General features: G+C 36.9%; 1 protein-coding gene across 50 annotated transcripts in view; it reads right to left on the reverse strand.

Annotated features, from left to right (window-relative positions):
• The window catches only part of dlg2 (discs, large homolog 2 (Drosophila)), a 305,321-nt gene that overhangs the window by 5,207 nt on the left and 275,902 nt on the right, over positions 1 to 24,212 (reverse strand). For 35 of the 50 annotated variants that reach the window (XM_077242498.1, XM_077242477.1, XM_077242496.1 and 32 more), the window contains 6 exons: positions 18,701 to 18,815; positions 7,555 to 7,731; positions 6,472 to 6,547; positions 4,215 to 4,314; positions 409 to 459; positions 189 to 290 (listed from right to left, as the gene is read on the reverse strand). In XM_077242498.1, the coding sequence (XP_077098613.1) occupies positions 189 to 290; positions 409 to 459; positions 4,215 to 4,314; positions 6,472 to 6,547; positions 7,555 to 7,731; positions 18,701 to 18,815 (621 nt within the window). Of the gene's footprint in view, positions 1 to 188; positions 291 to 408; positions 460 to 3,899; positions 3,946 to 4,214; positions 4,315 to 6,471; positions 6,548 to 7,554; positions 7,732 to 18,700; positions 18,816 to 21,684; positions 21,780 to 24,212 lie in introns of those variants that run through there. The other 15 variants (XM_077242488.1, XM_077242503.1, XM_077242487.1 and 12 more) reach the window with 4 other exon arrangements.

The following is a 24,212-nucleotide window of genomic DNA, read 5'->3' on the forward strand; positions in this document are numbered from 1 at the left end:
ATAACACAGTACACTATTGCTCATTTGGGCTCTTTTGAGACCGTGGTTGAGTCAGCCTCTACTGAAGGTTAATTTGTGCATTCTAAAGATGAAAAATGAATAATTAATGAAAGATCCACTAGGAGATTAGTTTATCTGATAATCTAACCACCTGGGCAAGAACCACAATATCTCTGTAGGATACTTACGTGGCACACATGACCCAAACTTGTCTGGGAACTCAGAGATGAGGTCATCGTTGACTCTGTCCTTCATGGGCCCCAAAATTATAACTGGTCTGGCGTAATTAACTGTTCAAACAGATAATACAGAAAAAACAAACACATTGAACATCAATCACGTAATATATTTACACTTATACAGAACTTCATACAGTCCAAGCATGAGAGACAGTGGAGAAGCACTTACTCTCTTGTCTGATGACAGGCTCATACGAGAGGATCAGTTCCTCTTGACTCCCTGGAAACAGAACAGAGAAACATACTCAGTGGGGAGGGTGGTTGTGATGGGACACAGCTTGCTTTCCGTAGAACGCCAGTGATCGAGACACATTTGATGTGCCCTTCACCAAGGTCTCGCCTCTCAGAGTGCAGCTCGAGTGGATGTGTAAATTAGTTACTGAGCATGTAATGTCATTACGTACTTGTTGACAAGGACATTTGCTTTAAAAAAAAAGAGAAAAATGAAAAACAGTGGCAAAATTTAGTTAGCGCTCATTTGGGAGATTAAAGGGATCGGCAGAAAGGCTTTGGGATGATGATGGACAACAGAAAAGCAATTTAATTACGGATGAGACTGACGTTTCAGACAGTGACAATACTAATTAAATATGTAAGTCCAATTATGGGAACGCAGGTCCAATGTGACGCTAGTTTTGAGGTAGTCTGCGCACATAGGGACTTCAAGTTGCCAGAGTAGTTTATTTTTAGCCCTGGGACGAACAGAAGCAGGCTGCCGCAGGAACACAATATGGTTATTATCCATCGATTCCAACCCAGATAGGATCGAGTGTTGTTCTGAGCCAGAGCTTAATTTCTCTCATTGGAAGTGGTAACATTAAACTATACAGAATGAATCACGCATGAATCAGCTACTGTGTAGTGCTCCACTCTTACCCAAAACAATTTAGATGCTGTGGAAAAGCTAGATGGCCTCTATTGATGTAGCTATTGCCATAAACAGAATGGATTACAAAGCCTTACAAACACAAAGCACACTCTAAAGCTCTGTTCAACAACCTAATGAGCTGCCTACAGAGGCAGAATGTTAAGGCATCAAATGTAGACTCAACACAAAGGCTGTTCTGAAAGGTAGGTAACTTAATTTTGCTTTTAAAATTTGGTAAAAAGGGGATATATCAAATACTATTGCAAGTTGATTCTCACATGGTTGGTTATGTAGAGTATTAAAAATCAGTAATGGTGGTTAGAAGGCAGATGCCTATGTAGGTAGGCAGGAAAGGAAAAGACGAGTTCTATGCATTAAACAGCAGTCAAGCTAAGAGGACAGCGTCTGTGAGGATTTTAAACAAGGTTATGTGGGTTTGATCAATGCCTGGAGCTTTTGGTGGAGACAGATTATACATCATATTGTAAGACCAGACAGTGACCTTTGGCCTCTGCGCCTAATTTGGAGCCAGCTATCCACCTTATTTTAACCTAAGAGTAGGCTTGGCCATTTGTAACTTGACTGTGCAAGGCTTCCGGTGGGATCCACTTTCAGTGACTGCTGTGATGACAGCATCACAGGAGTCACTTGTGATGCTGCTTGTTGTTGGAAACTGATATTTCTCATTATATTATATTAATGTTTTGTCGTAATTATAAACCCACTGGTTTGTATCACAAATAGTTTTATCGGTTACAGCACTTTGTTATTTATCTATCTATCGTTTTTTTTACTTAATGAATCTAAAGTCTCGTACAGTCACAGAAAGTAGTTTACTTCCGTCTTGCAAAATAAGGTTGACTTAATAATTGTGCTTGTACTAACATTAGATGAATGTGGCATGGTGACTTTAGAAAAAACATTGAAAGAAGTCCCTTATGCTCACCAAGGCTGCATTTATTTGATCAAATACAGTACAAACAGTGTAAAAATATTATAATATTATTAAATATGATTACAATTTAAAATGTTTTCTATTTTAATATACTTAAAAAGTAATTTATTTCTGTGAAAAGCAGATTTTTCAGCATCATTACTCCAGTCTTCAGTTTCACATGATCCTTCAGAAATCATTCTAATATGATGAAACATTTACTATTGTTATCAATGTTGAAAGCAACTGTGCTGCTAAATATTTTAGTGGAAACTGTGATACATTTTCTCTAGCATTTTTTGATGAATACAATGTCTTTACTGTCACATTTAATCAATTTAATGCGTCCTTGCGAAATAAAAGTATTTCTTTCTTTCTTTAAAAAAAAATCATTCATATTAATGAAATGTTTGTTGAAACGTAACTGTTAAATGTTTAAACTGAAAAAAAGCTATGGCTAAAACTGATATCTTTCTAAAACGAAACAAACTGGAAAAGATTCTTTCTGACAGCACATATCATTTTTCATCAGCACGTTATCAAGTGAGTCCATTTCCAAAATCAATTAAATAAAAGCCACAAATCCTGTTTACCGGCCAAGGGGAAACAAACAAGTCATATTTCATTATGTTGACGATGGCACTCTATGGCTGTCTAGAAGAGCATCATGCAATATGACAATTATATGGCAAAACCTAATCTGTCCAATGTGACAAGCTCATCCAACCAGGCTCTGAATACACACTCGGTCTGGAAACCTGCCACTCTCAAGATGACTTCAAAATTTGACAGCTAATGTTTTGGAGCTGGACTACAGTACTATATCTCCGACAACCTGACCTAAAGTCATCATGTTACTCAGTAACTTTCTTATAACAGTACGCTCTAGTTTTTAAGAGTCTAGAAGATCATTATCAGGGACTCGCTATAAACTCTGACAGTCTAAGTTGGTTGTATTGGACAAAATTAGACTTGAGTTTCAAGCATAAAATAAAATTAGACACACAAGATTAAATTAGGGACCCAGTACCGAGAAAGAGCGATGAACACGTTCAACCCAAAAGAAATATCCTCTATTCTGTTAAAGCTGTATTTAGGTATACATAAGCTGTAAACAACATTCTCTTCCCCTCTCTATGGATTATATCTTGGCACAAATACATATTAATTCATTGAGAATACTGCTAAAATATTCTGTTTGACTGATGTGGATTTCCTCATTCCCTTAAAACGATGTTCTAATAACTGTTTTAGCTAAATGCTCCTGATGTGAACATAAAACACTGTCAAAAACACAAGACAACATTTGGCACGGCACTGCAGAGACATCATAAAGACAAAGAAAAAGGACTAGAAAGTAGCCTAGATATCTATAAACAGAACTGCATATTCTGATTTGTTTTGAATCATGTCTGTAAGATAATCAGAATTTATTACTTCTATGTGTCTTTTACTGTAGCATTTTTATTTGACAAACCCACCCTAAACAAGACATACAATCAAAACAAAACTATTCAATTTACATTTCATTATTTTTGGCCAGAATAAACTTTTTCCAGCTATGCAAGACTAAACATCAGAAAACAGCACAACAGTCTTGACACACAAACTAAACGAACAACATTCGACAAACTATTCTCACACGTGTTACGTTCATGCAACATTTTAGCTACCACATAAACCTAAGGATGACGATGCAGGAATCCCTGAAACATCAGGACCTGTAGACCAACATACATTAGTATTCTGACATGCAGACAGGTCTGTCGTTGACGTAACAGAAAATAACAAATCTGAACTGAAATGTTACATGTGTGGTTGGGAGAGGGGTATTGGGTCCATTCCTTAACACACTTACTCAGTGTCTTTGCTCCGTACCCGTCCTCCCCTATTCCAGAGATGTCCTACACCACACAGCCGATCAGGGGGGCGGAGAAAGAGAGAGACGAAGAGAGATGAAAGAATGGGAGACAGAGAGACAGAGGGAGAGAGAGACAGTAAGGTTGTTGGTGGGGCGGGGAGAAACGCCAGCAGAAGAAGGAGGGCATGGGCTTCCTGGAGCTACCTACACACACCTAGACCTTTCACCTCACCCCGAGGATGCGTTTGTGTGACCGTGTGCTGTTTTTATGTACCTATGTGTCAGAGTGCACGTGCGTTTGTGGCTACTTACTTTCCGAGTCGCTGCCGTCTTGCTCGTCGGCGTCCTTGTTCTTGTAGAAAGGGAACTTGCGTGAAAAGATGAAGTTCTTTCTACGTTTTTCACTGAATGACTGTGCGGAGAGAGAGCATGGTGCAAACAGGGGGCTCTAAACGCTGTCACAAACATGCTGACAAAAACAACACAACGACCGGAGCTAGACGTGAGGGACAGCAGCCAGGAAACAACCACATATCAAACTGCATCAAATCAAATGAGCAATTCACACAATTGAAATAGGTTTTTATTTGTACCAAAGTAATTGCATTATTTTTGGCTAGAGCTGAAAGCACTAGGATGATCCTGAATAGGTGGTCTTTGTTTGTTGTGGAGGCTGACCCAAACCCTGCTGTCCATGACGTCACAGCACCTGAGCTATTCTTAGACAGCTCAAATGTATTCAAATCAAAACATGATCAGTAGAAATGAACATACAAGGGAGGTAAACAATGATAAACAAAAGGCCAACTGAAGCTGGTTTAGTGCCATGCAAAGGCAAAGGGGACTCATATTAAAATATTAAGCATGCAGGACTCCTGACAGGGTGACATGCTGATCAAAGGGGCAAAATTTGTGCTGCTCATGTGTAGTGCGAGTTATGATCTTCTGAAGGTGAATTGTTTTTAAAATGGTTATAAAATGCAGAGAAAAATAAATGAGGTAACATATATGTGCCTGGGGTGATTCTAAATGTGATTTTCTTTTAACCTAATACGGTGAACCTGAGCTCAATATGCTGCCTGATATGAACATAATTTTCCTGATTAATCTATAATGGTGGAACCCGTCAAGGATATGTCCACATCATCTCTCACCCCCAAAATTAAAAGAAAAAGAAAGAAATTGACATGACATATATTACATCAAGTCTATTTTAGAACCATTGCAATAAAAAATTTAATTGAAATTTCAAACTCCCTTGAATAATGTGATGCAATTCTTAATAATGTAACAATGTAATGCAAAACTCAATAAGAAAAACAGTAGATATTTAAGTTGTAAAGTATGTAACCATAATAGTATTTTTAATCCTGAAATTAAATATGGCTTTAATAGAAATAATTGTCAGTATGTGATACATTAAGTGATACATGAGAATGAGATTTATTATAGCAAAAAAATCAGGAGTATCATAATCATAATTATTATGAATTGCAATGGTTCTAAAATAGGTTTCATTTCCTTTATGCAAATCATTTTTTAATGATTTGTGGGTGAAACATAACCTAGACATTTCTTAGTGAGATGCATACTTAAATGTTTGGCAATAATTGTAATTTTAATGCTTTTGAGTGTATTTTTGTGGTTTTTACCTATTTTAATATATCAGTACAGTGTACGAAAGAAACCAATTGTACCCCTGATAGTGATTAAAGGGAATAATTATAACTTTCACCCAACTAATTCTCCCTATTAAAAGGCATATAAACACTTCTAATCAATGCATGTTCAATCAACACTGAAATCCTATGATTCATAAACCTGAAATGATACATACACAAGTTGGTGCAACTGAACACAAAGACAAAACCACATGACAAAATCCTCAAGTAATCCATCAGTGCCAACATCCCCACCCCTCTCCTCATCTTTAAAAGACAGAGGGAGAGGAAAAAAAGAGAAAAAAAGACAAGGAAGAAACTGAAATTTGCTGGCCTGTCTGCGATGTTGCTATGGATACAAGTGGGAATCATAAGGCTAAAACCCTGAACGGCTCTGCGGTTGTGTGCCGAACTTAAAATACATCCTTCAGTTTTATTCATTTACCTCTCTCAAATACACACAGATAAGAAATATTTACTACAGATGACCTTACCATACTGATCTCATAAAAGATGAAGAGACACATCTATGTACAGACATAATACTGAGGCTGTTTCAGTGAGCGTCTGTTGGGTTGTGCTGCAGCACTGATGCTGAGAGCTCAGAGTGAGCTGTTACACTGCGGCACGGGGACAGTCTCTCACACACACTTCCATTCTGACTGACTAACTCAATAACCCACCAGCACAACTTGAAATGGAAAAGTAAATTGAAGATGACAGAGAACAAAAGAAACTAAACCGGATAGACTGAAGAGAGATGAGTGAAGAGACACGACAGGGGCTGCAGGTGAACTGTGTCTAAACTGTCAATAAATCGCTGAGCCCTTCCTGTTTATACCTGCAAACTGGGGCGAATAGAATTTCGGATGTTGGCACTGACTTAAAAGTCGAATAGAAAAACTCACCCCTTTAGAATCGAGGCTACCGGGTTTTGCGTTGAATTTAACCGTCTTCAGACGAGCTCTTTCTTTTCTCTCCACCCTGCCACAGGAATAGAGACATAGTCAGTGAAACACTTAACTAATGTGCTTACACTACATGTGTACGGTTTTCACAAACATTTTCGACATTAACAATTATTAGAAATGTTTATCGAGCACAAAATCAGCAGATATTATTAGAATGATTTCTGATAAAAAGTGATAATAAAGATTTAGATTGTTAGAAAATATTTCTATTTTGAAATGCTGTTCTTTTTAACTTTTTATTCTTCTCTAAATCCTCAAAAAGTATCACAGGTTCCAGAAAAATATTAAGCAGCAAAACTGTTTCCAACATGGGTAATAACTGAATATCAAATTAGCATATTAGAATGATTCCTGAAGGATCATGTGACACTGAGGACTGGAGTAAATGATGCTGAAAATTCAGCCTTTTCTAACAGGAATGAAATATATCTTGAAAAATTAAAACAGAAAACTGTTAATTAAAATGGTAGTATTTGTAAACAATATTTCTGTTTTTACAGTTTTATTATATAAAAAATGCAGTCTTGATGAGCATTAAAACAAATCATTCAAAATCTTCCCAAATCTAAATGTTTAAACGGTAGTGTACATACAATCTGAAACAACCAAAACACTTCTAATTTAGTTTTACATGACAATTTTTATGTAACAGATAAAAAATTGATAGGTAAGAATGTGATACATTAATGTTAACGAATGATCCATTTTTACTGCTTATAATGCGCATAGTGTATTGAACTCTTTTATATCGGAGAAGAAAGGAAAATTCTTTCTTCAATTGTATGCTCCCTTTAAAGAGCTTAAAGAACTTAAATATAGGGCAGTAGGGTAACAATTAGAACTAGGCCTGTCACATGTTAATTTAGTACAATTAATTGATAAAAAGGTAAGATTGTTCGCGATTTGTGGTTAAGTCTCTAATGGGACCACTAAATGTTTGGTAGCAATGATGTGGAAATAAATGAGCATTTGCCACAGGTTTAGCTTTTGTTTGTGAAGGTGATTCATCATGAAACTCACCTCCTCTTGCTGGGGATGACACCCATCTCTTCACTGTCCCCTTCTAGCATCACTCTCCTGGCCTGCCACCACTCATCATCAGATGCATTGATGACATGGAGAATGTCTCCATATCGGAAACTGAGACCCTGACTGGGCAGACCACTATCCTTCGCTCTCTCGTAGTCAAACAGAGCCCTGGAGGGACACACACATAAAGTCAGTTTAACAGACCTGACAAATTTGCGCAACATTTCACATCCATCTGTCACTAAAACACTAACTCAAATCTGTAACTCAATGGCTGACTCCTTGGAAAACAGCGTGCGTGAAATGTGCAGATACGGCTGTGAGGGGTACAATAAGTGACACTAGCCACGGTGGCACATATCATAGCGGTGTGTGGGTTGCTGTAGAATTATGGTATGATATGACCAGTGCTTTACGTGGCCCAAAAGAGGTGCCGGTACTCTATTATTAATTTTTTTTTTTTTTTTTTTTTTTTGCTGACCCCCCTCCTCCCCTGAGGTAACAACAACGCTTGTTGTCTCTTGAAGGGGTTTTATATACAGCAGTCAACAGACGACCTTATAAAAAATAATTTAATTGTGGATTTGCTTGAGCTAGAAAGAGCTACTGAACATAAATAAAATGTGCAAAAGGGTATTGAAAACATTTTGAACAAAATGTACATAAAATAAATTATAAAACATAATAACCATAGAACAGTAGAACATAAACATGAGTCTTGCTATGGTTCATTCATTTCTTTACCCGTATCACACACCCTCTCCGGACCACGTTGAGTTGACACCATGGTTGACACATGGACACTTATAATCGGATTGACGGCTCGATCGGACTAAAAAACCCTCATGTAAACACCTTAATCGATCCGATTGAGCACGATCCAAATGACATATCGATCGGATTGAAAGGGGTGTTTTATCCCTTATGTAATCCGATCGAGAGAACATGTAAACACTTGATTGAAAACCGAAACTGAAAGGACTGCACATGTGCAAGGACGTTAAATGAACGTAATGAGTATAACGCGCGGAACGAGCTGTTTTTCCTGTTGAATAAAGTGTCATATTAATAAGTTTCCCGTCATTCTAAAATTCTCATTTTACTCGCGCGTATGTGAAGCAGGACAACGTCCCACCAGTCCTTGTTGTGGATTCTCCACAGACGCCTGGTTTAGGCCGCGGGGAGGGGCATTTTTACTGCGTGATCAGCACGGCAAAATATTGCCGTTAATATGCTCTAGTCTACATTATGACCAGAGACGAATTAATATTACGTCTGCTGTTTAAAACAAATAAAGAACCAATAGAGGAGAATATTTATGCGCGAACAGCGGGAAACTCTGTATATTCGTGCAGTTGTGCATGTCAAAAAATCAGATCCGATTTGAAACTTGTGACATATAAACGCGCACATCAACCTGATTACTTTATCATTCATGTAAACACCTTGTTCAGATTCATCAATCGTATTGATTTCATTCCGATTGTGTCCATGTAAACGTAGCTACTGACAGCGGCAAAAGCGACGCATGCTCTTTTCACTTGTAAAACTCAAGGGTGTATGGGTAATGTAGTCTCTGCTCTTGGTGGGACGAATTAGGAAGCGTGCCGTGCATTGTGAAGGGCGCTCTGAAAAGCGGCAGCTTTTGCACCCTTGGTGAGCGGAGCGAGGTGTGTATCATTTGGCTCCATGTATAAAAGGCGTCAAGGATGTAAAATGTCTATTTTGACTGTTATTGGAAATTGTTTTGTTGTATATCTTGTACCAGGAAAGTGCATATGTTAAGTGAGCAAATTATTGTCTTTGGTTGTTTAAACTTTAAAGGTCATTTGATTTGCATTGCACATATACAAAAATGCATCTTGATGGACTGTAAATGAGGTGAGGATTTTTTGTCAATTTGTGTCCAAAGGTTCATTAACCAGCTATTTGTGTTTACTTCTAGTTTTCACGGTGCTCACGCTGATTTTGGAAGAATAAAAAACTAACAGTTACTGCACCCGTTAGAGACTCTCTGACATTATTAAGGAGCCAAGGGCCGCAACACCAAGCCTGGAAGGGCTTGCATCGTATCATATTACAGCCAACATCATATTATATTAAAATTTCTGACGGGTACGACTAGTGTGGCATTATTCAGTCTGTTTTAAAAATGAAAGTTTAAGAAATGAATTCAGAAAATGTCTTCCCTTTCTACCTATCAATTCCTGTCCACTAACAAAAAGCCAAAAACAACCTAAAAATCAAACATAAAATCACAAAAATATATACTACCATTTCAAAGTTTGGGGTCAGTACGTTTTGTTTTTAAAGAAATTAAGCATCACAACTCTTTTCAACATTGATAATAATAACATAAATGTTTCTCGAGCACCACATCAGCATATTATAATGTTTTCTGAAGGATCACGTGACTGAAGACTGGAGTAAAGATGCTGGAAATTCAGCTTTGCCATCACAGGGATAAAGTATTTTATAAATTGTAATAATATTTAATAATAATGTAATAATAACTTTTGAATGATGGTGCAGGAATATGGAATTCAGGTCTTTCTCAGATGCCACAAACCTTGAAATATATTAATAAATGATAAATTTCACATTATTTTGACTGAGAAATCTCAGCTACTTCACAAAACAGAAAAGCCTCCACTAAGAGAAAAGCACAGAAGCCCTTTCAGTTTACTACACGCTATGCAGCGAAAGAAGAAACCTCTCATTCATCTTAATATATAGAGCACTATCTGGAGAGACAGGCAAGCGTTTAAAAAAAAACATGATTCATGTAGGCCTACTCATCCTTAGAAAGAGACACAAACACACTCCACTCTATTTAAGGAGCAGATTTTACACTGATGATCCAGGCTCAAAGACCAGATAAAACGAGGGAAGCATGTGAACTGGAGTCACCTAATGATCTTTAGTATGCACTTCAAAAATTAGGAGGAAATATAATATTTGTTTTGTTTTATTTTTGTGCTTTCGATTGCATTCTCAAAATACACCTGCGAAAATGTCTCTGTTTTGCTTATCTCTCTCCAGCAGGGCAGTGTGGATGATCAAGCAATGAAACACAGTAAAAGGAAGCACTATAGCTCAGGCACATGTGTACACAAAAGAACAGACAAGCTGTCACAGTGTCCTATAGGCCTGTCCCGCTAAGTACACAATACAAGAGATAACCGCAACAATGGCCATTAAACTTGTTCCTTCAGGTGCATTTAGTCACTGGAAGCCTAGCAGAAACACTTTAATGCAGACCAGCATTCGTATTCAGTTTAGGTCAATGAGAATGAAGGTGAAAAACACAAAATTATTTTTTGCACAAAATTTCACCGCAATCAATAAAGAATGATACTGATGGTGTAGTTACAGCATCTACCAGCAGGGGTAACTAAACAAAACCAAACTGAACGTTGACCCCTTGATGAAAATGTAAGCACAATACATAAAGTCTATGTCCGATAACAACAAAAAAGGGGCATTTATTCAAGCCATTTCGCCTTTTAGAACACGCTGTTGCTAAATGAAATGCTGCAATGATACCACCACACACTAAACAGGACTACTGTATATACAGCCATGATAAAAGCTCTTACATAAAGAGAGACAAAAAAACAAAACAAGTAACACTAGTACACTAGCCCCGGTCGTCTCTGTTCACTGCAAGCAGTCACTTCACCTCTCCTTTATACTGCCTTTTGTAACCATGACAATACATCTGTTTTGGAAGCCTATAATGCAGATACCACAAATGAGATGTAGATACAACTGTTATGAAATCAAAAGAGGGGCTAATGATGTCTCTTCCGCTGGGTGACATTTTCCCTGCAAAATCCACAGCTGCCTGCCAGAGAACATTCTGTTACACTTTATTTTGATGGTCCACTTTAGACATTGTACTAAATATAAGTAACTGTGCAACTTACATGTTATCTAACTCTCATTAGAGTATTAGTAGACTGTTAGGTTAGGGTTATGTGTTAGGGGTTCGGGTTAGTAAAATAAGTTGACATGTAGTTGCAAAGATACTTATAGTTAGTAGAATGTCGGTTGGGGAGCATCAAAATAAAGAGTTAGCAGATATTACATATTAAGCAGAGTCTACTAATACTCTAATGAGAGTTAGTTGACATTTAGTTGCAAAGTTACTAATAGTAGAATGTCTAAAGAGGGCCATAAAACTAGAGGGAAATAAAATATTGAAATTTCTCTTCCAGCTTTCAATGATCTCATAAATGTTATATGATTATAAGATTTACCTATTTAAGGTTTTAATTGAAAAAGTTTAATGGATTAAAAACACAGAATGAAATGTTGAATCAAATGTTAAACCATATACATGTGTTAATATAAAATATATCCTTGCTTGAATATAAATAGGTATTATAACTGTGGTTAAAATGATTTATGAAACGTTAGATTATATACACTAACATTCAAAAGTTTGAGGTCAATCAGATTTTTTAATGTATTAGAAAGAAGTCTCTTATGCCTACCAAGGATGCATTTATTTGATTAAAATTACAGTAAACAGTAACACTGTATTATTATTACATATATAAGTATTATTACAATTCAAAATAACTTTTTCTTTTTTAAATATATAATAAAATGCAATTTATTCCAGTAATGCAGCTTAATATTTTTGTGAATTTTTTTCAGGATTATTGGATGAATAGAAGGTTAAAAAGTATAGTATAGTATATTAAAAAGGTAATTTTAAAACTAAATAATAAATCATTTCTTAAGAAACATAAATAATTTCTCTGCATCTTGTGCTGGGGATCAATATATTCCTTAGAATGAAATCAATGAAAAAGTACACCAGCTACCCATACTGCACTGCTCTGAGCAGAAACTGCATGCCAAAATTGTATTTTAACACAAATCGCTCTAAAAGTCATGTGATATTGCAAATAGGTCCGTTAGGGTCACTACAGTCACTGGTGCAACATTATTTCTAAAGGCAATAATGCACAGTGTAATGGCGGCAAGTCACCATTACAGATCCATTACAAAAGACTGCATGAGAGCAAAGTATTATATTCAATGTCCTCGTTAACCACTGCTTCATTAAAGTCTAAAACATAAACACACACACACACATTGGAACACATGCCTAGGGAAAAAAGCACATGTTCCCTATCATCGGCCAACAAAGACATTGCGGTTGTTATGGAAACTGCAAGCTACGTACAGTGCAGATAAATAATATTTTTATATGATGGTATGCTGGCAGGTTCTCAGCCCATTACAGTGAATCCATCCCTCCATGACATCATTACGGCAATGATGCTTCTCAAGACACTTCCAAAAAACAGCATGTGCTAGTGCAGTCTGCAGACAAAAATTCAAATTTACTGTCACATCACACATACTGAATAATGCTCACTGCGGAGCATTATGTGCCCTCACGATAATAAATAGAACAAAATCATGTCTGTAAAGAATTCAGCGGTGATATGGATTTATAAACTACCTAATGAAAGAACTAAAACATTCTGTATTACCAGAGCTGAGGCTTAGTGCTCATTTATGCTGGTGTTCATGTGGATGATGCTCATGTTCAAGTCAATGACATTTTGGTATTATTATAGTACAGCCTATTAAAACTATTATAGTATTTATTAATATTTTGAAAAAGATTTTATTTTTATAATTTCAGTTTTCATTTTAACTTTAATTTTAGTCATTTTTTGACTGTTGGTTTTTTTTTATTTCTATTTACCTTTTTACACACACACACACACACACACACACACGAACACACACGCACGCACGCACGCACGTACGCACGCACGCACGCACGCACGCACGCACGCACGCACACACACACACACACACACACACACACACACACACACACACACACACACACACACACACACACACACACACACACACACACACACACACACACACACGGGGGTTTCCATGTTTTATAGGGACTTTCGACAATGATTTTTATACTTGTACAAACTGTTAATTATATCCCCTAACCCTAAACACAGCACTCGCAGAAAACTTTCTGCAATTTTACTTTTTTATTTTTTTTTACAAAAAAACATCACATATGCTGTTTTCCTCAAGGGACCAAAAAATTTCTCCACAAGAATCAACATTACTGGTATTACTATCTTTGTGGGGACATTTGGTTTACCAGAACCACACACACACACATAGCGCGCGCGCACACGCACAAGCATTTTTTATTTGTCATTAGTACTATCAATATCTAATTTCTAAGTTTTTAACCTAATATTTGTATTTTATTTCAGATCAAGAAAATGATTTTAGTTTAGTTAACAATAGCTACACTGGTTTGAGTCCGGCTTAGTGCACTGAAATACTGCATGCAAAAGTGGCGAAACTGTTTAGTGAACTGAATTCGCCCCTGAGTGTTTTGCCTCGTGATTTATTGTGTGGGTCTCGCCGTAGAGCAGCAGGGCTGAATCTCTGTGCAATAGCAGAAGAAAAAGTCCAGGTATGCGTGTAATATTCAGTGCTCAGCAGAAAAGGATACATCCATGGGTGGTGAACCTCATGGACAGCATTTTTTCACACCAGAAAATGTCTGTAACATAATTTGTAAAGAGTAAGTGCTGCCTCAGTCCTTGAAACATTTTTTAGTGTAGTATTTGCTAAGCAGTGAGAAAAAAGCTGAAGCCATCAGCATGGCAAAGGGGGGAAAAAAGCATTACACCTACAACACACAGACTAGCAGAAAGTGTCAGAGTGCTGGCAAAGGTGCAGATAATGTGTTGCTTTTGCTTGTTACAGAGAAATGTGGTTTAAAAGCCCCCTGAGAGTAAAGTAGAGTGCTATCTGTATGTGTAGATCAGCGGCCTCATGACAATAAGAGCTTGGGCTAGTGAAATAACAGGAGCCTAGCTGACATTGGCAAGAGTGAATTACATACAATGCAGCAACTGGGGATTTTATGTGATAACTACATTTTTACAATTTCTGAAGGAAACGGGAGAGGTGTTTGTTAGTGCAAAAGTCTCCGTCACAATGTTAGGATGGAAACTTACTGGTCAAAGTCAAAAGGGTCCACCTTCATGGTGGTTGTCAGGGTCTTGCTATGTGGTTGTTAAAGTGTACTGAGTAGTTTCTAGAGTTCTGAATTGATCATTTGTAATCTTGGTTTATTAAAAAGAAACATGTACATATTAGGTCAGGACAAGATACTTTCCTGCTAAACATAAACTAGATAACTAAACTAAAAACAAGACCACATGAACATAACATCAATATTCATGGTATTATCTGCAGTGTTTTAAAAAAGAAATGCATACAAATCTATATAGCTCTCTCACTGACACAACACAGCCAACATCTCACAAAATAAATCAAACCACGACAACTTTGCAATTTATATTCTGAAATCTTTGTGGGGACTCACCATAGGCGTAATGGTTTTTATGTCCAAACTGTATATTCTGTCCCCTTACACTGCCCCTATCCCTAAACCTGCCCATCACAGGAGACATTCTGCATTCTTACATTTTCAAAAAACATTACTTAGTATGATTTATACGCTGTTTTCCTCATGGGGACCGCTGGTTGGTCCCCATAATGTAATATAAACCTGAACAAACACACACACACACACACACACACACACACACACACACACACACACACACACACACACACACACACACACACACACACACACACACACACACACACACACTAACACACACACACACACACACACACACACACACACACACACACACACACACACACACACACACACACACACACACACAAACACACACACACACACAAACACACACACACACACACACAGGACTTTCTTGCATAATGAACGGGATAAGGCGATGTATATTTCTTTCTCTGATCACAGAAAGGAAGGGTGTTGTTATGGTTACATGTAAATGCTACCGCAGAGAGACACAGAGAACACTTTGCGGAGAAATAAGCAGCGCACACACAAATAGACACACATACACACAACACATTTCCACGTTAGAGAAATTTTGATGTTGATTCATTGTGACAGAAAAACTGAAACATGTTGATTGAGGAAAATCACTCAATAACTGACTGTGTGTGAATGGAATCATGCATGCATTGCTTTTACATTGCCATGTGCTTTCTATTCATAGTACACAGCCAACGGCGATCACACCTCTGCACTCACTCAACTTTAATGCATCTCAATGCTCAGCGAAGGCAAACTGGAAATGATACTTTTGTCATCATTTTCTTTTCCCCTCTATAGACTGAGCAGAGGTTTGTGGAGACTCAGTTTTTCCTGCCTCACGTCTATCTCCTTCCTTCACTGCAGAATTCTACAGGCATACAGTACACTAGTATGCATTCAAGTTTCCTTCCTTCAGATACACTTACATTATATATTAGTCTTTGTACACCAAAACCTTTTTCAATACTATGTCTGACCCTCAGATTTGCCGGGTGTTTTCTATATGTAAATTACTACTGGATGAGCCAAATTGCCGACTGTAAATATGAGTGCTTAACAGCAATAGTGTTGTTATTTTTCTTTAAAATTGAAACAATAAAAAATATTTTTTGGTAATAAAAAAAAAAAGCTAAATGAAAATATTCAAACTTAAATGAAAATTATAAATGTTGCCTTGGCAAGTAAATTAAATCAATGACAACAACATAACAACATTTTTAAAGAATAAATCAAAAAGCTAATTCAAAATATTAATAAATACTATTAATAAATACTATAATAGTATATAAATAATACTAAAATAATGCTGGTGCTTGGCTTCTGGAGAAAGTATATATATATATATATATATATATATATATATATATATATATATATATATATATATATATATATATATAGTGCAATAATGGTAAATGAATATATATGGCTGAACATGGCTATATGGATAAACCCACTGTCCTAAGGATAGAACTCCAGGTTTGTACTCCAGGTTAGCTGAATCGCATGCATTTTCCACCATAACATATGAATGCTCACAGTAAAGTGTGTGTTAAAACACCCCACATGAAAACACCATCTTTTGGTTGCTATTTATGCCAGTTTTGCCTGTAATTGTGAGTGAATTTTCCTACCGTAAATATCTAAAAAAAATCTTTTGTGAGTGAATGCAGCACAATTGCGAATCATAAATGTACAACTTTAAATGCGATTTTCTCAATGTTTCGATTTTTTTGCACCCTCAGATTCCAGATATTCAAATAGTTGTATCCTGGCCAAATATTAAATATTAAGGCCTAAGTACATCATTAGTAAAACCACATACTCAAAAAAACAGGTGACTTCAGTAAGCTGTTCTGTGCTGCAGCAAATACATGACTCCTTATAAGGTCTCATTTCCTGCGTCTCAACAATCGTGTTCTGCAAACACGGCCAGCTCTACGGCCCAAATGACTGGCTACAGCACAATACAATTACCCAGCACCCACAGAGGGGGCCTGCGGCATTAGACTGCAGCTGGGAAGGAGATATTGAGCATCTATTAATGCTGTGGGAGTAGTGCATGCTGTACCTCATGAGGAGAGGAGGTGTGTGTGTATAATTGCTGACAGGAGAGCTATTTATCACAATGGATCTCCACAGGTGCGCTGAAATTTTCCAGCTAACACACAATAACGAATCCAAATCGGGGATCTACAGCTGCTTGTCGCTACGAGCTAATGAAGAACTAATCTCTGCTCTGCTGATTGTATTGTGAAACATATCTGGGAGAATCATAGCAGCTGTTTGGGAGACTAGCCAAAGAGTGCTGACGCATGGGACGTTTGGAGTGAACCTGGAGGCTGGAATATATCACGCCGGTCTTTTGATTATACTGTTTATCTTCTTAATAATTTCTTGAGCTGAAGTCAGTATTATGGAGGAGGTAAAATGTTTAGTAGCCCCAGGAAATAAAAACTAAATATTTATCACATATCACCATTTTTGATTATAAAATATTAAAATCTAAAAACATCATTAATATTGGACAAACATTATTAAACAACAACAACTACTACTACTACAATAAGATTAATTTATGAGAATAAAGTCTGCAAATGAGAAATGCATAGTGCAGAAATATAGACAAACAAAATCGAGTTAAATTATTTACATCAACATGATATTAAAATGTACCCAATTTACTTTTATACTGTAATCAAAAATATCAAACTGACTAACAAACTATCTAACTAAATACTAATAGCTTTCCTTTTCAGTTGATGACACACACACACACACACACACACACACACACACACACACACACACACACACACACACACACACACACACACACACACACACACACACACACACACACACACGTTGAATTACAATGGATCACTGTTGCTCACTTTCCTACTGATTTTAAATATCAATAGCTCTTCTAAATGTCATGTAAAACAGTATGACTTCCTGTGTAGTGAACACATGATCACCCAATCCGGGCGGATCTAGGATCAGAGCAAACACATGAGACATGTGCTACTTTGAGTGCGTGTGTATGAAAGAAGAAATGTGGACCCTGATGAATTCTGACTCAATTCACTCAGATACCCCGCTGGTTCACACGCAAACCCCTGAAGTGTGTGTGTCTAACAAATATCTTGCTTCAGGCTAGCAACATGTCTCATCGCCCAGAGAGACCACACTGATATTCACATCAATCCTACATCAGTCCATCATAACCAGAGTGCCAGGGAGAGACAGTTAATGCAACTTTTACATGATCACGGAGCTGTTGGGATATCAGTATCCCATCTGTAATGACAGAAACAGCCATTTGCAACAAAAACATTTTCTTGATCTGTTGCTCATCTTGTTTTTCAGTAAAAATATGTAAACGATAGGATAAACTGTCTTGAGAAGATAAATGGTGTGAGATGAGACTTGTTTTCAGAGAAATAATTGTAATTAAAATGTTCAATGTTATGTTTTTTTTAGGTATAAATGTTTCCTTTAGATTTTTTGCTTTAAAACAGAAAAAAAATGCCTATAGGTTAAGGAAAATATGCACTTTGCTTTTTTTTAGATACGTAACTGAAAAACAAGAGAGAAAAAAAAACATACTAAGAAAATGAATTCGTGCAGTTCTGAGCAAGTGTGTGAATTTATGTTTAAATAGATGAGGTCTACCTGACATAGAGTGAGCGTTTCTGATTGGTTCTGAGGGATCCAGATCCAGAACTCATGCTGTGGTTCATCATCTGCTCTCGTAAGTCATGAATTTTGGCCTCGAAACGCCCGTATTCTGTAAACACAAACATAACCGAGCAAGCATAAACATGATGAAAAAATCTTTTTTTTTTTAAACCAAACATCAAACTATGCAATGGCAATTCTAAAATCTACAACAGAACGTAGCACATGCAAACAAACAGTCTCAAACCAAAGAATTCATAAAAAGTTATCTGGAGGGAAATGCTGTCTTAGTGTCTGAGATGACAGCTCCGATCGATACGAGCAGCTACTGTAGCTGTTCTGTGCTCACTTCTAGCACAAGGTCACACAGTCAATATAGGAAAGGTAGAATAAATAGTAAGAGAGAGAGAGAGAGAGAGAGAGAGAGAGAGAGAGAGAGAGAGAGAGAGAGAGAGAGAGAGAGAGAGAGAGAGAGAGAGATGGTAATATCATATGCATCTTCTGTGGTGCAAATGTATGATATCCGATAACATCCCACTTCAGTCTCTTTGTTATTACGCAGGCTGATACTGAATCTCCACAGATTTCTGCAGAACTGAAACATTCATCATTCTGCAAGATAATAAGCAGCTGACTGTATATTATTCCATATTTATGTACTTTTTTAAGACCCCCTATTCTTTTGGGCGTTCAAGTCTTATGTAAACACAAAAGAAAAAAGAAAAAAAAGCTATAATAAGGTCCCACTCAACTTTAAAAATATATGATGATAGATTAAGCAAAAATCCTCCTAAAACACTAGATGATAAAAAATGTATTTGCTTGAAAGAAATTACAGCTTTAAACAGCAGGGCTACATTAAACAGATTAAAAGTGACAGTAAAGACATTTTTAATACTACAAAATAGTTGTATTTTAAATGAAAGCTGTTCTTTTGAAATTTCTACTAATTAAAGAATCCTGAAAAATGTGTGCACAAAAAAATATTAAGCCGCAAAACGGGTTTAAACATTAATAATAATAAGAAATGTTACTTGAGCCCCAACTAATGATTTCTGAAGAATAATTTGTCACTTCAAAATATATTACAATAGTTATGTTTACTTATCTTAAGGAATCTTACATTATAATAATATTTCACAATATTACAAATTTTACTGTATTTTGATCAAATAAATGCATTTTTGGTAAGACTTCAAAAACATTTTAAAAAATTGAGCCGACCACCAACCTTTGAACGGTAGTGCATAGAAAATAACGGCACTTTACAATAAGGTAACATGAACTATTAATGAACTGCACTTCTACAGCATTTGTTAATCTTTGTTAAAGTTAATCTCAACATTTACTTCAATTTGTTAACATTAGTTAATGCACTGTGAAGTAACATGAACAAACGATGAACGGCTGTATTTTTATTAACTAACATTTACAAAGATTAACAAATACAGCAAAAGCTCAAGGTTAGTCCATGTTAGTTAACAGATCAACTAATGTTAACAAAATGAAACCTTATTGTAAAGTGTTACCAAAATAATATTTCAGAGAGAAGGAATATCTAATTGTTTTTTAGGAAGGCACAGACTCATGAGGTTTAAAACACAGATTTGGCCTCCTCACACAGACTTAAGCTCGTTCAGCAGCTAAACTAGTGCACGGCACGGCAGTTTATCCAGGGTGCTGACACCTCAGCCCTGTTTCAGCAGAGGACTACATCTGCTCTAGCTTCTGCTGCTGAGACCAATGCACACACACACGCACACGCACACACACACGTGCTGAACCTGAGAACTCAGCAATGCCCCAAAGCCCAGCCTGAACACCATTAGAACAACCAGACCAGCACCACAGAGTACCTACTACACTAACATGTTACAGCTTGTTTGGTTTCCTATTTCTGCTTCCTTTTTCATCCACTCCCTTTTGTTTTATCTTAAGTTTTTAAGCCATTTAATTGGTCGTAAAATATCTTATGTAAATAACTAAACTAAGCCACTAATCAACAAGATGATTTGAGCAGCTTCTGATGTTTTAAATGAGAATAAGGGTCTTGGAAGGTTCAGCCGAGGAATAAGGCTGTTTTGGGAGCCTGTCTGTCCTTGCAGGAACTCAAAGGTCAAATGACAAGTAAATTTTGTCATTAGTCTGCGGGAAAGCAGAGGAAGATCAAGGACAATTATGGTGATAATACAATCGGTGATGTGCCGTAAAAGCAATTTAAAAAAAAGACATGCACTCACATATTTCCACATTCCCTCCCAATGTAATATACAGGATTTATTCACATTCAAACTCCCACCTTTGGAAACTAAGCTCTACCTCTTTCTCTGATGGCCTCAATGTTATTTATTCAAGAAGACAGAGAATCCTCTAAACAATAAAAATGACACAAAGAGAGGCTTCTTCTCTGGAGAAAAATGCAGAAGGAAAGAGAAACAGATTAAAGAGTCTCGGAGTGGAGCAAAGCTCAGACGAAGGATAAAGTAGAGAACCCAAAACAATCCCGCAGTGAGGGACGCACTCATCCCGAACAAATCCACTTAAATGAAAAGAGACTGCTGAGCACACAAACCTTCAGGAGATGTTTTTGGAACATATTAGTTAGAAATATTATATTTTTTTTAATATAAAAAGATTGAAAAAAGTTCATACCTTGAGAACTATTTGCCAGGGCAGTTGTCGCTTTAGGCAGGACAATGGCAAAATATGCACTCGCATGCACGGTTTAAAAAAAAATTCTTTTCAAAAGTATAACATACATATAACCCTAATCTAAACCAAATCAATCCCCAAAGACCCCACAAAAACATGCTTAACAAACACACACACACATGTGCTTGCAAGTAAACTCACTTAAACTGAACGAAATCAGCAACACAGCAAAGAAACTGAAAAGGTGAGTGGCTGGAACGGGAGGATGGATAAAGGATACATGAAAGAATGAATGAATGAATGAGAGAATAAAAAGAGAGTCTCACTCTTGAGGATGCTCGCAGACTGCAGCACTGTGAGAGATTGACCGCTCCCTACACACAAGCAAAGATTGCCACTCTACCACCTCTCTCTCTCTCTCTCTCTCTCTCTCACACACACACTCTCCCCTCAAGAGCCATTCCTATTGGCTAGAACTGGAGAGTGGGCGGGGTTGAGTGTCTTAGAGCCCCTCCTCCCCCTGAAGCAGTCCAGATCAAAAGCCATGCTGGATTTTCTCTCTTGGTGTCGGCTCTGTGTTTTCAATCTGCAGCGTATTAGCTCGCTTAAAGGTAAACAAGCCACAAATCCAGCAAATATTTCAGCTTTAACTGTCCTTCAAAACGTGCGGATTCCACAAGCATATGAAAGGAATTTGTGCACATAAGCAGCAGGCTTGTAAAGCAAGGATATGAAAGGAGAATTTCACAGGAAAATAACTCTTCCATAGCTTAGATGAAGTATGTTTCTTTTCAATGTTTTCCTAATAAGAAATAAAAAGTAACAAATGAGACAAATAGGCAAACTATTATATAGAGCTTTATGATAGGTCTACAAAATTAAATCATTTTAAAATGAAAATATTGTCAAGAAACATATTACCATTCAAAAGGTTGGGGCGGTGATATTTTTTCTTAAAATATAATTTTATTGAGTAACGATTCAATTGATGTCTCATCTCACCAAGACAATACTTTTTTAACAAACATAAACTTTTCAGCTATAATTTATATTTAATATTTTATTTATTTTTAATATTTATTGTAGTTTTTTTCTCAGGAGGAAGCAGATCTAAGCAAAAGTCTCATTCAATCTCATTGCTTTCAATGATATGTCCTTTGTTTTGTTTAGCTTCTGCTCGCATTCGGATTCTACTGTAATACACAAATATCACACCTTCCCCTAGAAAAGCAACAAGGATCCTGCTGCACATCGAACCTTCTAGATGGATGAAAAGATTTCCTTCTCTGTCTGTCTCAAAACTTTCAAGCTGAGAAATCCGAGGAGGATTACAGGCTGTTTGCGATGATGGATAACCACATATCCAGACACAGAGATAAGACACTGTACAGCAGACATAAATTCAGAGATTACGAGCATAGCACGGATCAAACATGCATGTTAAAACCGTTTCAAACAGGTGCATTCAAAACATCTGTCTTGATTCTGCTCATATGGCTGTGTTTACCATTATGAGCGTTGGTTTCCATATTACAGTGCCTAGCATAAGTGAACACACCCATGCTAAAGTGGACAAAAAAGAGGAATAAAAAACAATCTTTTGGAAATTGATCTTAGTGTCTTAATTTAAAAAATGAGGAAAAATCCAACCATTAAGGGCACCGATTTTCTTTGTGAATGAATAATGTATCGTAAATAAATAAATATTCTTCCTTGAAATACAGGTTGCATTAGTCAGGACACCCCTATATTAAATTCCCATAGAGGCAGGCAGATTTTTATTTTTAAAGGCCAGTTATTTCATGGATCCAGGATACAATGCATCCTGATAAAGTTCCCTTGGCCTTTGGAATTAAAATATCCCCACATCATCACATACCCTTCACCATACCTAGAGATTGGCATGGGGCACTTTCCATAAGATCATCTCTCAATGCAAATCAAACCAGCTATTAGGCTAACTGAAATAAAACCATGCCAGTCATGGTGCCCTGACTTATGCAACCTGTATTTTAAGGAAGAATATTTATTTATTTACGATACATTATTCATTCACAAAGAAAATTGGTGTCCTTAAAGGTTGGATTTTTCCTCATTTTTTAAATTAAGGCATTAAGATCAAATGCCAAATGTTACCAAAAGATGATTTTTTATTCCTCTTTCTAGTCAACTTTAGCATGGGTGTGTTCACTTATGCTATCCACTGTAGCTTGCATGCAGTCAGACACATCCAGGCTGACACATCCATCACTCATACATACACGTTTGTGTGAGTCTGGAGTGAGGTGCTTTCAGTTAATAGAGGACAGCTTGTGTAGTCTCATTAGCTGCTGTGCAGTGACTCCAACATGCCAAATACAGCTCCACCCGCAGCAGGGGAAAAGAGCATTACTGTGCCACCAGGTACAATCACAATGTGTGAGCTGCAAAACTGGAAGTGTGACGTTTCAGGGAAATAGAGACTGTAAATTAATCCAACATCATGTGTAATGTCAGCACACATCTGTGAATAAGCCTTCAGCTCAAATAATTCTACTGTATCTACAAACTGCAGCGCTGAGATAAGGAAGAAGACAATGGTGAGTGATGCTTGTAATTATGACATTCCATTGTCAATAGCATAGAGATCACTAATCACACAAAGTCATTTTCAAATCAAGCAGCTTTCTGTTGGTCAGCGAGGCAATTTCACATGAACAACATGAGCGGAATCTTGATAACGCAGATTCAAAATAATAGTTTTCAGACCTGGAGGGCAAAATATATGATTATGAATGACTAAATGGTTAAGAGCTTTCTTTATAATGGTTTTCAATGGAAAAACGCTTAATGAGAAATTGTGCATTGCGATTAT

Source organism: Siphateles boraxobius, unplaced genomic scaffold (assembly GCF_051911475.1).
Source record: "Siphateles boraxobius isolate OS27281-9 unplaced genomic scaffold, OSU_SipBor_1 25, whole genome shotgun sequence".
Classification (NCBI taxonomy): domain Eukaryota; kingdom Metazoa; phylum Chordata; class Actinopteri; order Cypriniformes; family Leuciscidae; genus Siphateles; species Siphateles boraxobius.